The sequence below is a fragment of the Panulirus ornatus genome, chromosome 14 (genome assembly GCF_036320965.1).
Source record: "Panulirus ornatus isolate Po-2019 chromosome 14, ASM3632096v1, whole genome shotgun sequence".
Classification (NCBI taxonomy): domain Eukaryota; kingdom Metazoa; phylum Arthropoda; class Malacostraca; order Decapoda; family Palinuridae; genus Panulirus; species Panulirus ornatus.
The window spans coordinates 5609795-5628567 of record NC_092237.1 but is presented as its reverse complement, the minus strand read 5'-3'; the positions used below and the strand labels follow the sequence as shown (position 1 = coordinate 5628567).

General features: G+C 45.6%; 1 protein-coding gene across 1 annotated transcript in view; it reads left to right on the top strand.

The window, feature by feature from the left end:
- Nucleotides 1-18773, top strand: part of LOC139753218 (glutamate receptor ionotropic, kainate 2-like) — a 52427-nt gene that overhangs the window by 13852 nt on the left and 19802 nt on the right. Inside the window, 12 exon segments of the mRNA XM_071669438.1 lie at nucleotides 9525-9680; nucleotides 10728-10912; nucleotides 11272-11420; nucleotides 11783-11924; nucleotides 12796-12963; nucleotides 13470-13622; nucleotides 14166-14330; nucleotides 15110-15223; nucleotides 15642-15719; nucleotides 15721-15849; nucleotides 16164-16248; nucleotides 16434-16572. Coding sequence (XP_071525539.1) covers nucleotides 9525-9680; nucleotides 10728-10912; nucleotides 11272-11420; nucleotides 11783-11924; nucleotides 12796-12963; nucleotides 13470-13622; nucleotides 14166-14330; nucleotides 15110-15223; nucleotides 15642-15719; nucleotides 15721-15849; nucleotides 16164-16248; nucleotides 16434-16572 — 1663 coding nt within the window.

Here is an 18773-nt window from a genome sequence, read left to right as displayed (position 1 = left end):
GAGGCGCAGTGTGTTGAACGCCTCTTGATTGGTGACGTGGGAGAGGCTGAGGAGGATGATCCAGCTTGCCTTTGTCTGCGCCCGTGTTGTATGCACCTGTTTATTCTGCGCCCGTGTTGTGTGGTGGATGAGGAGGACATCCCGGCGGCGGCACAGAGAGAGAGAGAGAGAGAGAGAGAGAGAGAGAGAGAGAGAGAGAGAGAGAGAGAGAGAGAGAGGCGCGTTAGTGCGCTTGCAAGAATGAGAGCTGCGATCAGGTGCTGGGAATCCAAATGTCTTGTGTCGACGATCAATGTCCAGACGTCGGCTGGAGGATATGATGCGAGTGCTGACGCTGCCGTGTTCCTTCCACCTTAGTTTGTCGTCCAGGGTGACGCCGAAGGACGCTTGGTGGACTGAACTACCTAGGGAAGAGGTGTGGGAGGGAGGTGGTTGGGCTACGAGTCTAGTCAACCAGTTGGTGGGATGTGGTTGGAATCCTGGGTGACGTGGTTGGCGGCGGTGGTGGTGGTAGTGGCCCAGTCTTGGTGGCTGGTATGAGTTCTGGAGAACCATACAGTCGGACGTGGTAGTGTCCGTGTTGATACTAATGGTAGAGTGGTCATGTACCTCCACGAACAAGTGTATTGATCAAGACCCTCGACTGTAAGAGATGATGAAACGCAAGGGACCCCAACATCCCGCCTTGTGGGACGCTACTTGTATCCCGTTCGGTTTGTGAAGATTAATGATATTTATTTTGGGAGACGATTATGGAGGGGCAGGGGCTGCTCGACGCCCCACTGTGGCTCTTCCCCAGGAGACCTCTGTCAACCTCTCCTCCCCATGACAGATCGAGGAACTTCCTAACTGAGCTACAGTGTGTCCAGGTGTATTAATAGATTCCCCGCACACTACATTGCCAATACCCAAAATGTCATAAACAACAACAATAAAATAATGTATAAAAAAAAGACCCATTTAGTCTGTTGTCTTTGATTGATGTGATGTCATTATCATAAAATACTCGTTTTTCTTTTCTTCGTACTTCATATAACCAATACTTATCGTTAAATCAGAAGTGCAGGATGGAGCGGGAGGGGGAATTAAACCGAATGATTAAAGATGAAGAAATATGGGTATAGGAATGAGAAGAGGGGGTAAAGGAGACGAGGATAAGGATAGAATTGTCCTTTACCAGAATCATCGTCAACAAATCCTGTAAACACAACGTGATGGCTAAAGTGACGCAAACAACAGAGACCAACAGATGTAAGGCTAGGGCAGAGCGCGGGAACATGATGCAATGTAAATATTGTCAGCTGTGGACGATGTTGAACAAGATGAAAATAATCAGACTTTAAATTCAGTATATTTTGGATGTTCTTCTGTAAATTAAACGATTGTTTTATGTTCATATTTTTTCTACTCTGAGTGAGAGGATCCATGGATGGTAGGAAGTTTTAAGGTTTAGGTTTAAGGGATATTTATGGACTGTAGTTGCCGTCCTGGTTTCGAAGCCTATAAACGAAGTGTTTTCTCCCAGCACTGTCTTGGATTGCTCGAGACTGTGAAGCGCGAGCGTCTGCTTCGAACCAGTTCTTCGAGTATACAGGTCTGAATACACGTCTGTGAGAACACTGAGCACAGGTGCTAAGTATAGGTTCTTATCATACGCAAATCGGTTCGAAGACTTTCAAGGTTGTATTGTACTGTAGTGATTTGGGGATTCATAATAAGGGTAAGCGATTCGAGATTTTCCCGGAGAGTGGTTCGAGCTTTCACCGAGCTATGGTTCAAAGTTTCATGAGACAATGCTTCAGATATACGTATATTTCCTGGACTCATTTTCGACGAAGCTGTATCATCGTCAGTGGACGAAAAATGAACACAACATCGTCGAAAACTTTCTTGGCCTCAACTTTACTCAGCTCCCGTGTGGAGCGTAACCTTAAAGTTAAAAGATCCCATAATAGAGGTCTCTGGAATCGCATCACGAGCAAATCAACGATATAGGACCGACAACAGAACGTAGAACACTACGTGTATGAAAATTTACAACACTGGACGTATCCCACAAAGATTTTGAAAGGCATTGCATAAATGGAACCTATGAAAAGAAACGAGAAAACATGAACATAGAACAAACAATTCTAAAACTCGAAATGATAATGAGAATATAATTCCAGTGATAACGTGAGATAACACTAACCTATATGAAGACAAGAGGACGTACGTATATACCACAGAAACCTCGTCGTAACTCCCACCATTACGTTTGTTTATGACTGCACGTCCGTCAGCACTAATTCAACTGTTACCACACACACGTCTGCAGAGACACTGCCTCACTCAGTGAAGGTAGCGACCCACTGTGGCCGGCCATTGGCCAGTGCGTCGTTACAGACGACGGCTGGATGGGGTGGTTTGGTAGTAATGGGTGATTTGTACTAACAGCTCGTCTAAGATCCGATGAAAAATGTGTATGAGAAAAAGTTGCTTCGTTTAGGTCACAGTACATAATGTAGTGTGTTTATGGCAAGGGAGGAATGCATTATACTCATGGCAAGGTAGGAATAGATATGAGAAATACGTGTCTCACGCTCATCATATCATGTCTCCTCCTGCTGGTGCTGTTGTCGCTGCTCCTGCAGTTCCGCCCCCCCCCCCCCCCACTTCCAGTGCCTCACACACACACACACACACACACACACACACAAAAGACTTTGAGTGTGGAAAGCATGGGGCTTAAAAATTGCACAATTAGCACAGAAAATTCGAGAGATGGAGGACCCCATGAGTGTAAGCCTTCCATCCCCTACTGTGTAGATAATTACACTCATACACTCATGAGGTGCATGTGGTGTAAGTGCGTGTGACCTTGAGTGTATGCCACCTACCAGTGAGGCACTGCTCCCTGGCACTTGGCCGCACCCCGTGGGGTACCAGTGGCCCTGAGTTGACGGTAAGGGTGTTAAGAGAAACGGCAAGTGGGTTCCATGGGTTGGAAAACCACCAATGAATGTAGGATTCCACATCAGCTTAAACGACCTCCGCTATACGATCAGCACAGCTGAAGGCCTACTGGATTACTTAACACTGTTCGTCTTACGATCCTGTTGGGGAACTATATTTCAACCTGTGGAGTTCCGGATCTGCATAAAAGATCTAATTCTAATAGTTTCGTTGCTACATTATACCGAAGCTCAGTCCACCCATCTATCACATGTCTAAGAATGATTTGGACGTGTCAACTATCTTAATAACATTTCAAATGATCCTGGACAACAATATGCAAATTACTATCATTATCTTTATGATGTATAAGTATTCCGGAAACTTGCTCTTTCTTTCTCTTATTAATCCGAAGTGTTTTGGTACATCCAAGAAACACAGTTCACAGTTTTGCCACCACTAAACTTCAACCAGCGTTATATACATATGACATATCGATAAAAAAAAAAAGACTCACTTCTGATGCATAGATCTACAGCTAATTATCTTGTGCCGATGATATATTCATAACTTTATTAAGTAAAACTCAGTTGTAATGTGGAGATCTGTCTGGCCAGGCGCCGCCAGGTTGTTGGGTTGTTATGGTTGGCGGGGACCCAGTGGAGGGAGAGGGATGGGGGTGGAGGGGGGGCCCAGTTGTTACTTGGTGGGTGGTGACAGGGAGCGCGGGGTTTGTTTGGCCGGGGTAAGGCGAGCTAGAGTGTTGCTGGGCCCGCTGACGGAACACACCTGGTCCCTTTTGAGCATTCGTCCTCAACATTAAATCATATCATTTCTGAACCTAAGAAAGAAATGAGACGTTCACATAAGCTCTGATGTGTTATTTGTTGTCAGGTTTGCTTTACTGACTCTCGTGCCATTGTCTCTTGTTAGAGTTACACCTTAAGGAACAGCTGTGGGATTACTCTTTGTTGTGGTATCTTTGTATCTAGGTGTCCATCACTCTGCCCATGATACCGTATTGAAATTTTGTTTCATCTTTGTGAGTGGATTCTTTTTAAGAGAGAGAGAGAGAGAGAGAGAGAGAGAGAGAGAGAGAGAGAGAGAGAGCGCATCCTAACACCTGTTCACATCTGCTGTAACAATGCTCGACCCCGAGCGCGAACGGTACACAGCCCTTGAGTGAGTGTGATTGGTCCGGCCTTTTAAAAAACCTCGTCCCAAGGCGTCTAGTTTTAAGGGCTGAGCCATCATGAAGCCAAAGGGGTCGTCCCGTCGTCTTCTAGGTTCGTACCGACGACGTGTACAGGGGAGGGGGGTCGTCGTACCATCTTGCGCCGCAGCAATGTAGAAAAATAAAACTCCGAATACATGGCCTTCCCTTCTGAGTCAACAGTTATCAGTAAAAAACGACGAGTCAGGTCTGAGCTGGAGCTGCAGTGGCCCCCCCAAAAAATGACCACCCTTTGGCATAAACACGAGGACCAGGGGTGATGCTTGGCCTTGCCTCACCTGGGGAACGTAACCAACGCCTCTGGCGGGCCTTGAGGGAATCTTCACGTGACATCATCACTACAGTAGTTAAGATATGGGATCGTGACGTGGATCTCCTTCTAAAGGGGTATCAGGTTGCTTGATGAATAGGTTTCAATCGACCACCTTGCATCCCCTGATAACAGAAGCTTATATCGGTCCATATATATATATATATATATATATATATATATATATATATATATATATGGACGGTGACATCACTGCTAAGTAAATTCAAGACGGGAAGGAATAAAAAATAGATGTTGAAATGCTGCCATATGATTCACTGACTCCCCCTGGGATCTGTCTCGACGCCATTCTGTTCTTGTGTCAGCAGATCTGACCTGTACACGATCGAGTCTTCTATCTGACCTGCACACGATCGTCAAGTTATGTCGCGAGGGAAAAAAAGAAAGCAGAATATACACTCGCACACACACACACACACACACACACACACACACACACACACACAGACATATTCAAATCAGAATCCAAGAATAATGAATTCAATGTCGACCTCGTCCTAATATAGCCCAACTTTTAGCATTCCGGGTCCGAAAATAGACTGATGGGCGGTGTTGCACTGGTGGGGCTTCAGGAAGGACGTGGCGAGGTTGATACAGCCGGAAATAATTTCCTCTTCGTCTCTCTCCATGAGTATAGAAACCCCCAACCATCACCACCAACCTCCATGGAACACACAGATAATACACGCAGATCTCTGACAGCTAACTGAACTTGGCAACTTGAGTGAGACGATGATTTAAGTGTGGTGTGCTCAAGTCTTGGCTTCACCTGGGCAGTTGTCAATATCATCTGGTCACTTATCTTCACTGAGGTCCTTTTGTTTATATCTAGGGAATGAATAACTCAGTCACTCACATCCCTAGAGGTTGGTATGGATAGATGGTATCAGTCCCTTTGTTGACCACTTCCCCATAGCCTAGCCAGACGTAGACTAGGATAGGTCACACTCTGTAGATAATGACCTTGTATGACCCCACCTGAACTGCACGCGTCATATTCTGGCCACTGCCTCTCATACGTGCATCTGAACATCATTATCATTCACTTGAAGGTGAGAAGGAAGATTTGGGTCTTCTTTTCATCGAGTTGAAAGTCGTTCACCGAGTTAACACGACGGGTACGACCCTTGAATAGGAGGATACGACCCTTGAATAAGAGGATACGACCTTGGTTGTGACGATCTTAGTGGCGAGGTCTTCCTTCACCATTCCTAAAAGCCGTCACTCACCACGTCAAGCAAATCCCATCAAAGATCCTCAAAAAGACAGAGATAAATACTTCCTTCACCACACCATTCCCAATTTCCCCACCCGAAAACACACACACACACACACACACACACACACACGCTTCACACAACCATAACAAACTCTGCGCAGTCTGTCAAAGCACCAACTCCAGCACCCATCCTCCTCGACAACATCTCCCCTCCAACATCTCCAAGAGAAGCAATCTCTCTCTCTCTCTCTCTCTCTCTCTCTCTCTCTCTCTCTCTCTCTCTCTCTCTCTCTCTCTCTCTCCCGCCAGAAGTGAGGCATCAGCCATCGCTCCCTCCCATTGTTTAGGTTTCGCCTTACACTGTTTATGGGGACTTTACAAGCATCGACGTCCTGTGATGACTACCAGCCAGCCAGCCACAACCCTCCCCCCCCAAAAAAAAAGGCTCCCTCCCTCCCTCCCTCAGAGAGACGAACCAGCGTACCCACAAAGCCACTCAACCACGTTATGGAGGCTGTGAATACTCCTCTCTTGTTTATCTTAGCTGGACGACATGTGCCAAACGATTACTCACATTCGCCTCCCGAGTCTTCCCAGAACTCAGAGGAAAACCACAGCTGCCGAGGCCATGACCAGGAGTCAATATTCTCGAGTGTGTCAAGATATCGTACCTGACTCAGTAAAGTTATTGTACTGATCAATATTCTCGAGGGTGTCTAAATATCGTACCTGACTCAGTAAAGTTATTGTACTGATCAATATTCTCGAGGGTGTCTAAATATCGTACCTGACACAGTAAAGTTATTGTACTGATCAATATTCTCGAGGGTGTCTAAATATCGTACCTGACACAGTAAAGTTATTGTACTGATTAGGTTCAATAATATAGTGCTAGAAAGATTAATTCATCGAGCTGGAAGTGATGAATGATTAAAAAGACGAGACTATTCATACACCCAGGAGTAACGGGGAGCAAAAGGAGCAATCACCAGCAGGAGGGCAGTGAATGGGAGCCATAAACCTATTTCTTGCATGGGTGCCGACTTACCTGAAGCCCAAAGGGGGGTCAACTGGAAGCCCAGACCATCCTGACCAAGGGTCAGGTCATGGGGTCGTGATCAGGGAAGGTGTAAGTTCTCGTTTCAAAAAGGTCGTAACACTCTGCTCATCAAAGCCATACCGTCGTCGTACCCAAGTGCTCTTCAAAGTTCCACTAGAGAGAGAGAGAGAAAAAAAAAAAAACGAAACTTTTCGAAAACCACCATGAAAGGGTAGGGGAATGTGGGGAAATGGGGGGATATGGGGGTGGGGGAAAGGGAGGGGGGGAGAGTGACCCTTCGCATACCTGAGACCTGATTGGCACCCCTGCTTGGCACTGTGCCATTCACATTACTGGTGCCATTATGGACAGCTCTGGGACGTATGCCTGGCCCTCTTCCCAGGCATATATATATATATATATATATATATATATATATATATATATATATATATATATATATATATATATATATATGTGTGTGTGTGTGTGTGTGTGTGTGTGTGTGTGTGTGTGTGTGTGTATATGTGTGTGTATATGTGTGTGTGTGGTGTGTGTATATGTGTGTGTGTGTGTGTGTGTGTGTGTGTGTGGTGTGTGTGCGAATGAAGCCTTTTCTACATTTGCTCCTGGTGCTACTTCGCTGACATGGGAAACGGCGAATAAGTATAAAGGAAAAAGCTGTGTCTTTATAGACTCATGGTATTAACCAGCTATCTTAGCATCGTACTGTCGTAAACCTTGATGTATCTTCCAGCCATATGCATCTTAACTACAGGAAACTGGCATGTGTTACCAAGACGACGTAGCGCTTCACCCACAGGGCAGTGTTGCCAGGGCAGGTATCATAACAGGACCTACAGTATTGCCAGAATGACGCATCTTCTCCATTTTCTTTCTATTTTTTTTCCAGTTTTCCCCACAAGGAAGGCGAGATTGTTTTCCTACCCATCTTGTGGACAGTGACGTGAAAGACGGTTGAGAATGCACATACAGTGCAGGGACTCGGCCCTTATGACCTAATTACACTTCATATGATGATGGAACTCTTAACTTAAGGGCTGGGCAAGAGGGAATAAATTATATAACAAGTGACGGAGTAAGTGAATGGCTGAGCAACACTGACTCGATTATATAACGCGGTACGTAGTAACTAAACTATCTACAATAAGCAGAGTTGCTACACTCTTAATGTATTTTGACATTATTATAGAGGAAGAGGACCAAGACTTATAGGGTAATGTTTAGTACGAATTATATTGGGATCCACCGATTCTGTAAACAGTCAAGTACATAATATTTGAGGATGTAAACAGTCAAGTACCTGACATTTCATGATGAACGTCCCTTCCCCTAAAGCCCTGCGACAATAGAACGCTCTGCTGTTAGCATCACAGCGCCAGGTCTATCTCTCAGACACATCTCTCAGCCAAGGGTTCCCAGTAGCATCGATGTTTCCCAGAGATTTAAAGGTGACAGGAACTCGTATGAAGTATCTTGGCCCTCCAGCTCTCACGTCGCGTGAGCCATACTACTTCAGCGAGGCGTCAGAGAACACAGAGGACGCTTGAATACCTCCTCCCCGTGAACGGAAGTGGGGAAATACTTCTCCAGAAGGTAGACTTCCTCGTATCTGCGCGGGAGGGCATTCCTCGGGAGTTTGGTCAGAAGAGAGTCGCTTGCTTCGACCTCTCACCCCGTCCGCGTCCCCATCTGCGACAATTATGTTCTGGGAAGCGTCCTACGTATGTATGCATGTGTGCGCGAGGCCAAGCCAAGACGCTGCTGTCATCCGCTTCTAATATCAGAGAAAGAATGAAAGAAGAAGAATTCTATTTATTTTTTATGATATCCTGTCTTCTAATTCTCGTTTTCATCAAAGTATCGACTCATGGTTCGGTACAGTAGTGAAGCTCTTGCTGCATGACGATTCGTGTTTCGATGCCAGACTAAAGCTCTTGGTTCATGACAACTTGTGAACTCTTGATTCATGACGAGTTATGAACTCTTGGCTCATGACGACTTGTGAAATTCTTGGTTCATGACGACTTGTGAACTCTTGGTTCACGACGAAGTAATTTTGGATACAGTGTTGAAGCTCTAGTGGTGACGACTCATGTTTCGAAACAGTTCTGAAGCTCTTGGTTCATGAGACTCTTGATCAGTGATACTCGGATGGCTATTATGGTGTTAGCTCTCGAGTCGTGGATGGGGAGGTGTCCAACGCAGGAGGGTATGGGGGGAAGGGTGGAGGAGGATATGGGGCAGTTCACTGGCAGGGTGGGTACCAGAAACCACAGAAGTCTTGATTCATTCGCATCCCCATTTCCATCACAATGAAGGAAGCCCCACTTCCATCACAGTGAAGGAAGCTCCCTTATATCACAGTGAAGGAAGCACCACTTCCATCACAGCGAAGGAAGCCCCACTTACATTACAGTGAAGGAAGCCCCACTTCCATCACAGTGAAGGAAGCCCCACTGCCATCACAGTGAAGGAAGCCCAACTTCCATCACAGTGAAGGAAGCCCCACTTACATTGCAGTGAAGGAAGCCCAACTTCCATCACAGTGAAGGAAGCCCCACTTCCATCACAGTGAAGGAAGCCCCACTTCCATCACAGTGAAGGAAGCCCCACATCCATCACAGTGAAGGAAGCTCCACTTATATCACAGTGAAGGAAGCCCCACTGTCTGTATATGTGTGTGTGACTCTCGCAGTGTTAGCTTGCAGGGGGGAAGAGCATCATGCCTCTGTCTTGGTTGCAGGGGGCATCTTCGACGGCAAGGATGAGAGCCAAGAGTTGGCGTTCCGGTATGCCGTGGAGCGCGTCAACATGGCCCAGACGAAGATGAACCGGTTCAAACTGAAGGGCGAGATTGCCACGATCCCGCCCGGCGACTCCTTCCACGCCTCCAAGAGAGGTAAGGTCCACTGGCTCTCTCTCTCTCTCTCTCTCTCTCTCTCTCTCTCTCTCTCCTTCTTCTTCTTCTTCAACTTCTTCCTCCTCCTCCTCCTCCTCCTCTCCTCTTCTTCTTCTTCTTCTTCTTCTTCTTCTTCTTCGTCCGTCTCTTTACTCACTGGTTTAACTAGTTTATTCATAGAATTTCTAAACTGGTGTTACTGCTTAGACGCATGTCTCATGATCTGTCTATTTCGTACATTGATTAAATCTTTTGTTTCTCTCTAACTCCGTCTGAAACTGTCCCCCACGTCGTCTGTCGTCGTCTGTCTATATCTGTCTTGGCAAAATTATAGATCCTTATCTGTCTGTTTCTCTGGAGGTCTAACTCTCCGTCAATCTGTCTATCTGTATGACTCCATCTTCAAATATATTTTGTATATCTTTATATCTATATCTTACTCAACCATTCATCTGTTTATTCATACATATATTTATATATCTGTTCTGAATTACCTCTACTGATCGGCTAGCCAGTCGATCTCTCTATCGATAGATCTGATTTGTAACTTTTAAGGAAGTTGTGAAGGAGTGCACGGTACACAGTGAGTGCACGGAGTATCCTTGGGTAATGCTAGTGCACTTAATCTCCCTGCACACACTTAAGGCACACACTATCCCTCGATGCACTTAATGCGCTCAACCTCCCTTGGTACGCTTAGTCCACACACTATCACTGGATGTGCCTAGTACGCTCAATCTCCCTGGATACCCTTAATGCGCTCAATCTCCTTAGATGCGCTTAGGACACTCACATTATCCCTGAATGCGCTTAATGCCCTCGCTATCCCCGGATACACTCACTAAGCACTGGTCTCCCCTCACTGGGCTAAGGTACCTCTATACCACAGTATTGGCCCAACCAGCAGTAACAACGTACTTGTAGCATCCCTGGTGTAACCACCTATCGTCAACTAGTAGCCTAACCACTCGTTACACCGTGTAACCAACCTGGAGATAATAATGACCCCTTGACCTTGACCTTAACCTCCCTTCCTTCCTTCGGCAGTGTGTGCGCTCCTGCGCTCGGGTGTGGCGGCAATCTTCGGTCCCCAGAACGAAAACACAGCGAACCACATCCAAGCGATGTGTGACGCTATGGAAGTGCCGCACATTGAGACCCGCTGGGATTACAAATTGACCCGAGATGAGTACTCCATCAACCTCTACCCATACCCACCTTCCCTTAGCCAGGTGAGTGCCCACAGTGGCAGTAATGGTAGTAACAGTAGTAGAAGTAATAGTTTAAGTCCTTATCACATTTAAGGGAAGCACCAACCATCACCATAATACCTAAAGTCTTTATCACATTTAAGGGAAGCACCAACCATCACCACAATACCTTAAAGTCTTTATCACATTTAAGGGAAGCACCATCCATCACCACAATACCTAAAGTCCTTATCACATTTAAGGGACCTAAAGTCCTTATCACATTCAAGGGAAGCACCAACCATCACCACAATACCTAAAGTCCTTATCACATTTAAGGGAAGCACCAACCATCACCATAATACTTTTAAAGTTCCACACCTGTTGCTTCTCCCTGGCAGGCCTACCACGACATTCTGATGAGACTCAATTGGAAGAGCTTCGTGATCCTCTACGACAGTAATGAAGGCCTTGTGCGTCTCCAGACGCTCCTGAAGGAGAAGACGTGGACGTTCACCGTCCGTCAGCTGAACGAAGGGGACGACTACAGGTAAGGTTCGTCGGCCAAGTGTCCGTCCACACACACACACACACACACACAGACTACCAACACCGTCACGACAGGCAGAGACCTCGAGAGCTCGTTACGGCTTCGAATCAGGCACCCTGCTGATCGAAGCCGTACCGAAGCTTTTGTCTCGAGAACCGGAGGGAGATAAACACGGTGTCCTCACTCCTCCCCAGGCTAAACCCTCACCACAACACATGATATTATGATAATGTCTTGAAAAATGTAAATGTTTGTGTTTTCTGGTGTTATCTGTAGCTCATCCTGGTCGGAAGAACCACGGAGGTTATCATGATGTCTTTGTTTACATGATGGCTGCCTCTTTCTATGACTTTACCCACCAGGCCGCTCCTGAAGGAGATCCGTCGGTTGCAGGAGACTCGCATCGTCCTAGACGTGGCCCAGGAGAAGATCTACCCCGTACTGCGCCAGGCTGCACAGATTGGTCTGATGCGAGAGTACCATAACTACTTCATAACGTCTCTGGTCAGTGTCTCCACGAACGTGTCACTTTATTGGTCAGTCTCACGAATTCCGACACTTTGTCATCCATGTTGATTACTAGCTTTGATAAACTTTCCCTGTGGTCGGTAAGATAGTAGTCACTGTTTTCCTGTTGAGTGCTACATACGATGACTTCCCCGTCGAGCGCCACGTCTGATCACTGTCTGTATCAGTACTGTGGTCTCCCAAACTATCCACTGACCTCTTCACAAACACCTACTGTACAGCTCATGGGTGGTGGTGGTGGCAGGGTAGAGGAGTAGGTCAACTAGCACTCACTCCAAACACTGCTTCCCACCAAGGATTGTGAGAGTGTGTGAGGCACTAGTCGTCCGCCTCCTCATTGTTTTCTGAGTTTGTGGGAACAGTAGATGAAAGAGAGAAAGCCTATCCCCATATCAAAATCCTTCTCCTTTTTCTTTCATCAGTCAAAAAAGATGAGCTTTCTATCACTTGCAGGACATAGAATACATTAATATCATCCTTCCTATGGGTTTAAGTAGGAGTAAATAGGAGAAAATTTCTCATAGAATATGATGATGCACTTGAACTGAGAACGATTCCAGTGGTAATGATTACAAGGATCTAGAGACATAATTACTGGATAAGACTCCACAACCATAGATCATCCAGAGTTCCAGAGGAGTCATTGAAGACATAGATATTAAGACAGGATAAAACTGGTAAGGAATTGACGTTCTGCTAAACGAGTAAATATCTGTCTCTTTAGAGGTTCTTGTGTTCAGTAGGGTTCGTTCGTGTTCGCTTCAGAACTTCACCAGAAACGGTGAAGGATATATTTTTTTTTCTCCCCCACCACAACAACCCACCCTCACTCCTGCTTCTCCTGCAGGACTTCAACATGGTGGACCTGGAGGACTTCCGGTACAGTGGGACGAACATCACAGGCATCCAACTAGTCGATCCGCGGACGCCCGCCATGAAGCAGGTGGCGGAGGAATGGATGATGGGAGAGCTACGGTTCGGCCGGACGCCCTCCCCACACCCCAAGCTGGTCACGGTACTGTTCCTATCCTTCCCGCTCTCTCTTTCTCTGGGGGTTCAAGGGTGGTATAACGGGGGTTATGGGGTTAGTTGTGGGTAGGAGGGTAGTGATGATGGTAGTTTAGGTGGGTGGTGGTGGAGTGGTGTGGTAGAGTGGGAGGTCGTGTGAGGTGCGAGAGTTTACAGTGAGTGGTTGTGGTGTGGCGTTGTAGAGTGGTGGTAGTGTGGGTGGAGGTGGAGTGGCGTGACGGTGGTCTGGGTGGAGGTGGAGTGGTTTGACGGTAGTCTGGGTGGAGGTGGAGTGGCGTGACGGTGGTCTGGGTGGAAGAGGAGTGGCGTGGCGGTAGTCTGGGTGGAGGAGGAGGAGTGGCGTGACGGTAGTCTGGGTGGAGGAGGTGGAGTAGCATGACGGTAGTCTGGGTGGTGGAGGAGGAGGAGTGGCGGTGACGGTGGTCTGGTTGGATGGATGTGTGGTGGAGGTGTGGTCGCTCAAGACCCACAGATCTCGTCTCTTCTGGGCAGACGGAAGCGGCGCTCATGTACGACGCTGTGACGCTCTTCGCCAAGGCCCTGGAGGACCTTGACATCTCCCAGGAGATCGACATCGACAAGCTCTACTGCGAGGGCGACAAGACGTGGCGCCATGGCAACTCCCTCATCAACTTCATGAAGTGGGTAAGTCTTATGGCAACTGGTCGAGTAACTCCTTGAGCACAACAGTATAGCCCTTCAGCACGACGCACGACCCTTAAGCACGACGTTATGACCTTTGAGCACGACGGTAAGGCCCTTGAGCACGACGGTAAGACCATTGAGCACGATGGTACGACCCTTGAGCGTGACAGTACGACACTTGAGCACGACGGTACGACCCTTGAGCACGATGGTACGACCCTTGAGCACGACGGTAAGGCCCTTAAGCACGACAGTAAGGCCCTTGAGCACGACGGGACAACCCTTGAGCACGACGGTACGACCCTTGAGCACAATGGTACGACCCTTGAGCACGACGGTACGACCCTTCAGCACGACGGTACGACCCTTAAGCACGACGGTATGCCCCTTGAGCACGACGGTTCATATATCAAGTACGACGATACGACCCCTGAGTTTGACGACCTGGCCTTTGGTTTAATTCCCAAGGGCAAGGCCAAAGACTTCTCTCTCTCTCTCTCTCTCTCTCTCTCTCTCTAACAGACCTCCTCCGTTCCTCCACAGTACAGCTCGAGGCAGAGCGGGGGCTACCCTCCCTCCAGGAACTACACCCGGGACCAGGTCCAGGTGTACGGCCTCACGGGGCTCATCAAATTCGACGCGGACGGGTTCAGGTCGGACTTCCAGCTGGACATCCTGGAGATGGAGGTGAAGGAGACGCTGCAGAAGGTATGGGGCGACGACCTAGATGCTCCTGGTGGGGCGGTAGATGGTAGGGAGCCCAATTCAGTAGAAGCATCAGTAGCAACAACACAAGTAGCAATGTAGTTCACGCAGACACACACAAAAGAACATATAGATCAGGTGGGAAGTTTGCAGGTCTAATGAGCTTCTTAACAGGTCATTCAACCCAGCAGACTAACCACTCACTCAGCGGTACCATTACTAACACCATCAATACTAGAGACAATCTCAGGGCTAACAACAACAGTAGTTTATCGTCAGAGCTGGCCCTATACGCTTTATACGCTCAGAGCGTATGTCCCAAACCGTTAAGGAAACCCTTAAGCCTTTAGCCATGGCATAGCAGACTTCAGGAAGCAGGAAACACTGTCCCAGACGCCCTATAGTTTCGAAATGTCCATGAACATTACCCCTAAGAGCCCCCTATAGGGTTCGCGATTTAGCGGGGAGTTTGAAGGGTAAAGGGGACCATAACACTCAGCCTAGGGCCCCCTAAAACACCCGGGAAGGCTCTGGTTATCGTCATTGCAATACCTTGTGTTATCTATCCCCTTGAGGATGATATAATCCTTGGGTAATAGGGTCATACATGTTCGTAAATTCTATCATGTTATTCATGCCCTTTTATCGCTCGCCTCACCGAAGATATGGAATATGTATTGAAGCTGGTGATCAACTCTCGTATTTAATACCTCAATGTAGCAAAAACTAACAGCACGGCTCTGAATCCTGAGTAAGGATCTTACCCTTGGGTGATCTTACAGGTGGGGACGTGGACGCTGGCTGGGGGCGCCAACTACACCCGGACATGGAGGGAGACAATTGACCAGGTAGCGAAGAATCTCCAAAACAGGACGCTCATTGTCTCCACCGCCCTGGTCAGTATGTGTGTGTGTGTGTGTGTGTGTGTGTGTGTCTGTGTAATTATCGTGTGATTAGCATTTGTGTTACAGGGAGAGAGTTTTACACTCATGTTGCCCCATCTCTTAGCTATATATATATATATATATATATATATATATATATATATATATATATATATATATATATATATATATATACACACACACACACACACACACACACACACACCTTCACACCCAGTTTAAGCTATGTAAGCAGTAAGTGTGTGTATGTATGTGTGCGCGCGTTGGATCTAAGTGTTTGCTTGCGCTTGCATCAAATTAGTACAAAATAACTATGAGAGATGATGGCGAACGAGTCGTTTAACCCCAGCAAGGTCAGTTGAGTAGTTAACCTAACCACAGACTTGATAATACTCTCGTCTTGTGACAGACGCCACCCTACACAATGCTGAAGGAGACGTCAGAACATCTGAAAGATAACGACCGCTTCGAAGGCTTCTGCATCGACCTTGATCCACGAGATATCGCTTATCAGGGGCTTCAACTACACCTTCCAACTCGTGGCTGACAAGGCCTACGGCAGTAAAGACCGTGAGACTGGGGAATGGAATGGCATCGTGAGGGAACTACTTGACCATGTACGTTCTAGAAGGTGGTCGGGTCACTCTGAGGTCACTTTGTTGTGGGGGTGTTTTGGGGGATGTTTATCATACTAGATCAACCTCTAATTCTATGTCTCAAATTCAAAATATAACTCCTATACGTTTTTTAAACTTGAATCTCTTGTTAGTAAACGTTAACATGATCCTTCTAAACATGCTAGAAAAAAATGATAATTTTGTACAAATGGCTAAAAAATAATAATAGAAATTCTGTACAAATGGCTAAAAGAATGATAGATAAAAAGATGTAAATAAGATGAATTAAATAACCTCCTTTTTGTATGAGGCAGAAAGCTGATCTGGGCATTGTGGACTTCACCATCACCTATGAACGTGAAGAAGCTGTGGACTTCAGTATGCCTTTCATGAATCTAGGTCAGTGACACTAACGATACTGTGAAACTGGATACTGTGAATTGTTTACGTAAATTCGCGCAAGCGTAGTTAGAATTCAAATTTAAAGGGAGGATGTTCGTGATTAAAAAGATAAGTTATTGCAAAGGCAAATAGAATATTAGATATGTGTATTACACTTAATTTTTTTTTTTTTTTTTTGACAGGTATCAGCATCATATATAAGAAACCACAGAAGAAATCCCCCAGCCTGTTTTCATTCATGTCTCCGTTTTCTGTTGATGTCTGGATCTACATGGCGACGGCCTATCTGGGCGTGTCAGTCCTTCTCTTTATCCTCGCCAGGTGAGACACACACATCTAGATTTACAGAATAAATCAATAAATGGAAGACACTCTGACATATTTTGAAATATTTTTATAGATTCCACCATAACATTACATATCAAGACTACATGAGTATGAATGTGGAAAAGCTGTTGATATATATTCCTATTAAGTTTAAACGCCATACTAAATTATTTTCTTTTGCAGAGAGGAGTTAATAGTTTTATGATAAACTTTTTTTCGTTTTGTTGTCCTGTTTTTCACAGGTCATTGCCATGTCGGTGGCGTGCATGGCCTTGGAAAAACTATAGTATTTTCTTTCGATACTTGTGTTTTGGATATATGATTTAATGATTTTAGAATACTTTTTATTCTAAAAATATTTTGTTATGGATATATAGATTGGTGTTTTTAAAATACTTTTTATTTCAAAGATTTGAATATTATCTTGAACAATAATGTTGTTATGCAACGGTTATATTTATTTATTTCTTTTTCAAAGTAAATTATAACGAATCATGTCTTTAGGCTCTAAGTTTCTTTGATCATATGACGGTGCTGAATCATACTGTAGTCCTGGTCTGTTACACACTACACACTGCCTCTGAGCAGTAGTGGCATGACCAGGATGCAGTACCCGTGCAAGCACCTCACACTTAGGTCACCGCCAGTGTCATGACACCACTGACCTGACCTCTCGCACAGGATGGCCCCGGACGAGTGGGACTGTCCCTACCCGTGTATCGAGGAACCGGACGAATTAGAAAACAGCTTTACGCTCCTCAATTCTATGTGGTTTATTATTGGCACATTCCTGTGCCAGGGCGCCGATATTGCACCTAAGTATGGCTACTGGTGCTACCCTCCCTTTTCTCCCTAGCCCTCAACCCTCAAATACCTCCCTCCCTTCCCCTTTCCCCTGCCCTCTCCCTATACGCCACAGGGGCGCAACCTCCCCCACACAACTGCACACAGACGAACGGCAGGATTCGTCCGCGAGAACCGCTTGGGGTTTTCGGATTCTGCTGTGTGTCCTTGCGCCAAGTGCATTCTCTCATTATCCGCTCTCATTAGAGAGATTATTGGCATAACTAATAATCATAAGAAAAGGCCCTGCCGCCAAATTTTTTCTCTTTTAACATTCACAGACAAGTTGAGCAACGCGGATGCCCCCTGTGCGTTCCAAATCCTCCCCTACAGCGACTCCTAGCCATGAGAAACGCAACGTAGCCCTTGCGTTCCTGGCGTCAGTTCGAAAAAATAAAAAATAAAAAACATACCCGCTTGTTGGTTCTTTTTTTTTTTCTCTAGTTTTAGTTCACATTTTCCAAAAGCTTACATGCGCAGCGTTGTGTGATACCTTGCGTAACTAGTGTACTGTATTTTTTTTTTTTATCATTTCTAAATCACGAAGTGTAACGAGTAAAGTGTACAAATTCTTGTTACCAACGCATTTCTTCTCTTCGGCGTTGTTCTCCGAGTCCTCTAAGATATTCTTAGTAAATTTGGCAATATATATATATATATATATATATATATATATATATATATATATATATATATATATATATATATATATATATATGACGTTTGCATACTTCGAGGTAATGTGGTGAACTAGAAGTCGCCTTCGGAGACCTTCTTACCTCGAAGCACACCTTCCCCTGCTCCTGCATGTGTAGTTCTCCCGAACTTTAGTTAACACGTGAGCCAAGTTGCCTAAGATTATATAAGTGGTTCAGAGAACACAACCATAGAGATAGATATGCTTGTGTAAATGTATATACATATATAAATTCATAATGTCTAAGTCTATCACTTCGTGATGTACCCGTTCTGTGTTGATCATTAACTGAATTATTAGATAGATTGTTGCTAATAATCTTTTATTTTACAGGGCTTCCCCAAAACCATTCATCATAATTCTCGTTTTCTTTTGATATAGAATTGAGAACCAAACTCCTTTCCCTGGCATTGACCTATCAGTGTTAACCTACCTGGGAAAAATAAACCTCAATTAAATAATCCAAAGAAATTAAGAAATTAAAATCTAAAGTGTTTGGTCCTCAAATAAAGTCAGTTTCTTTTTTTTTTGATTTAATATAAATAAAGTATATTTGGCGTGGGATGTTAAACGCGTCACCTACACTGTTGGCTGGCAGCTTCAGGTCAGTGATTTAGAAAGGTATTTTTTTTTCAATGTTGGCTGAGACAGCACG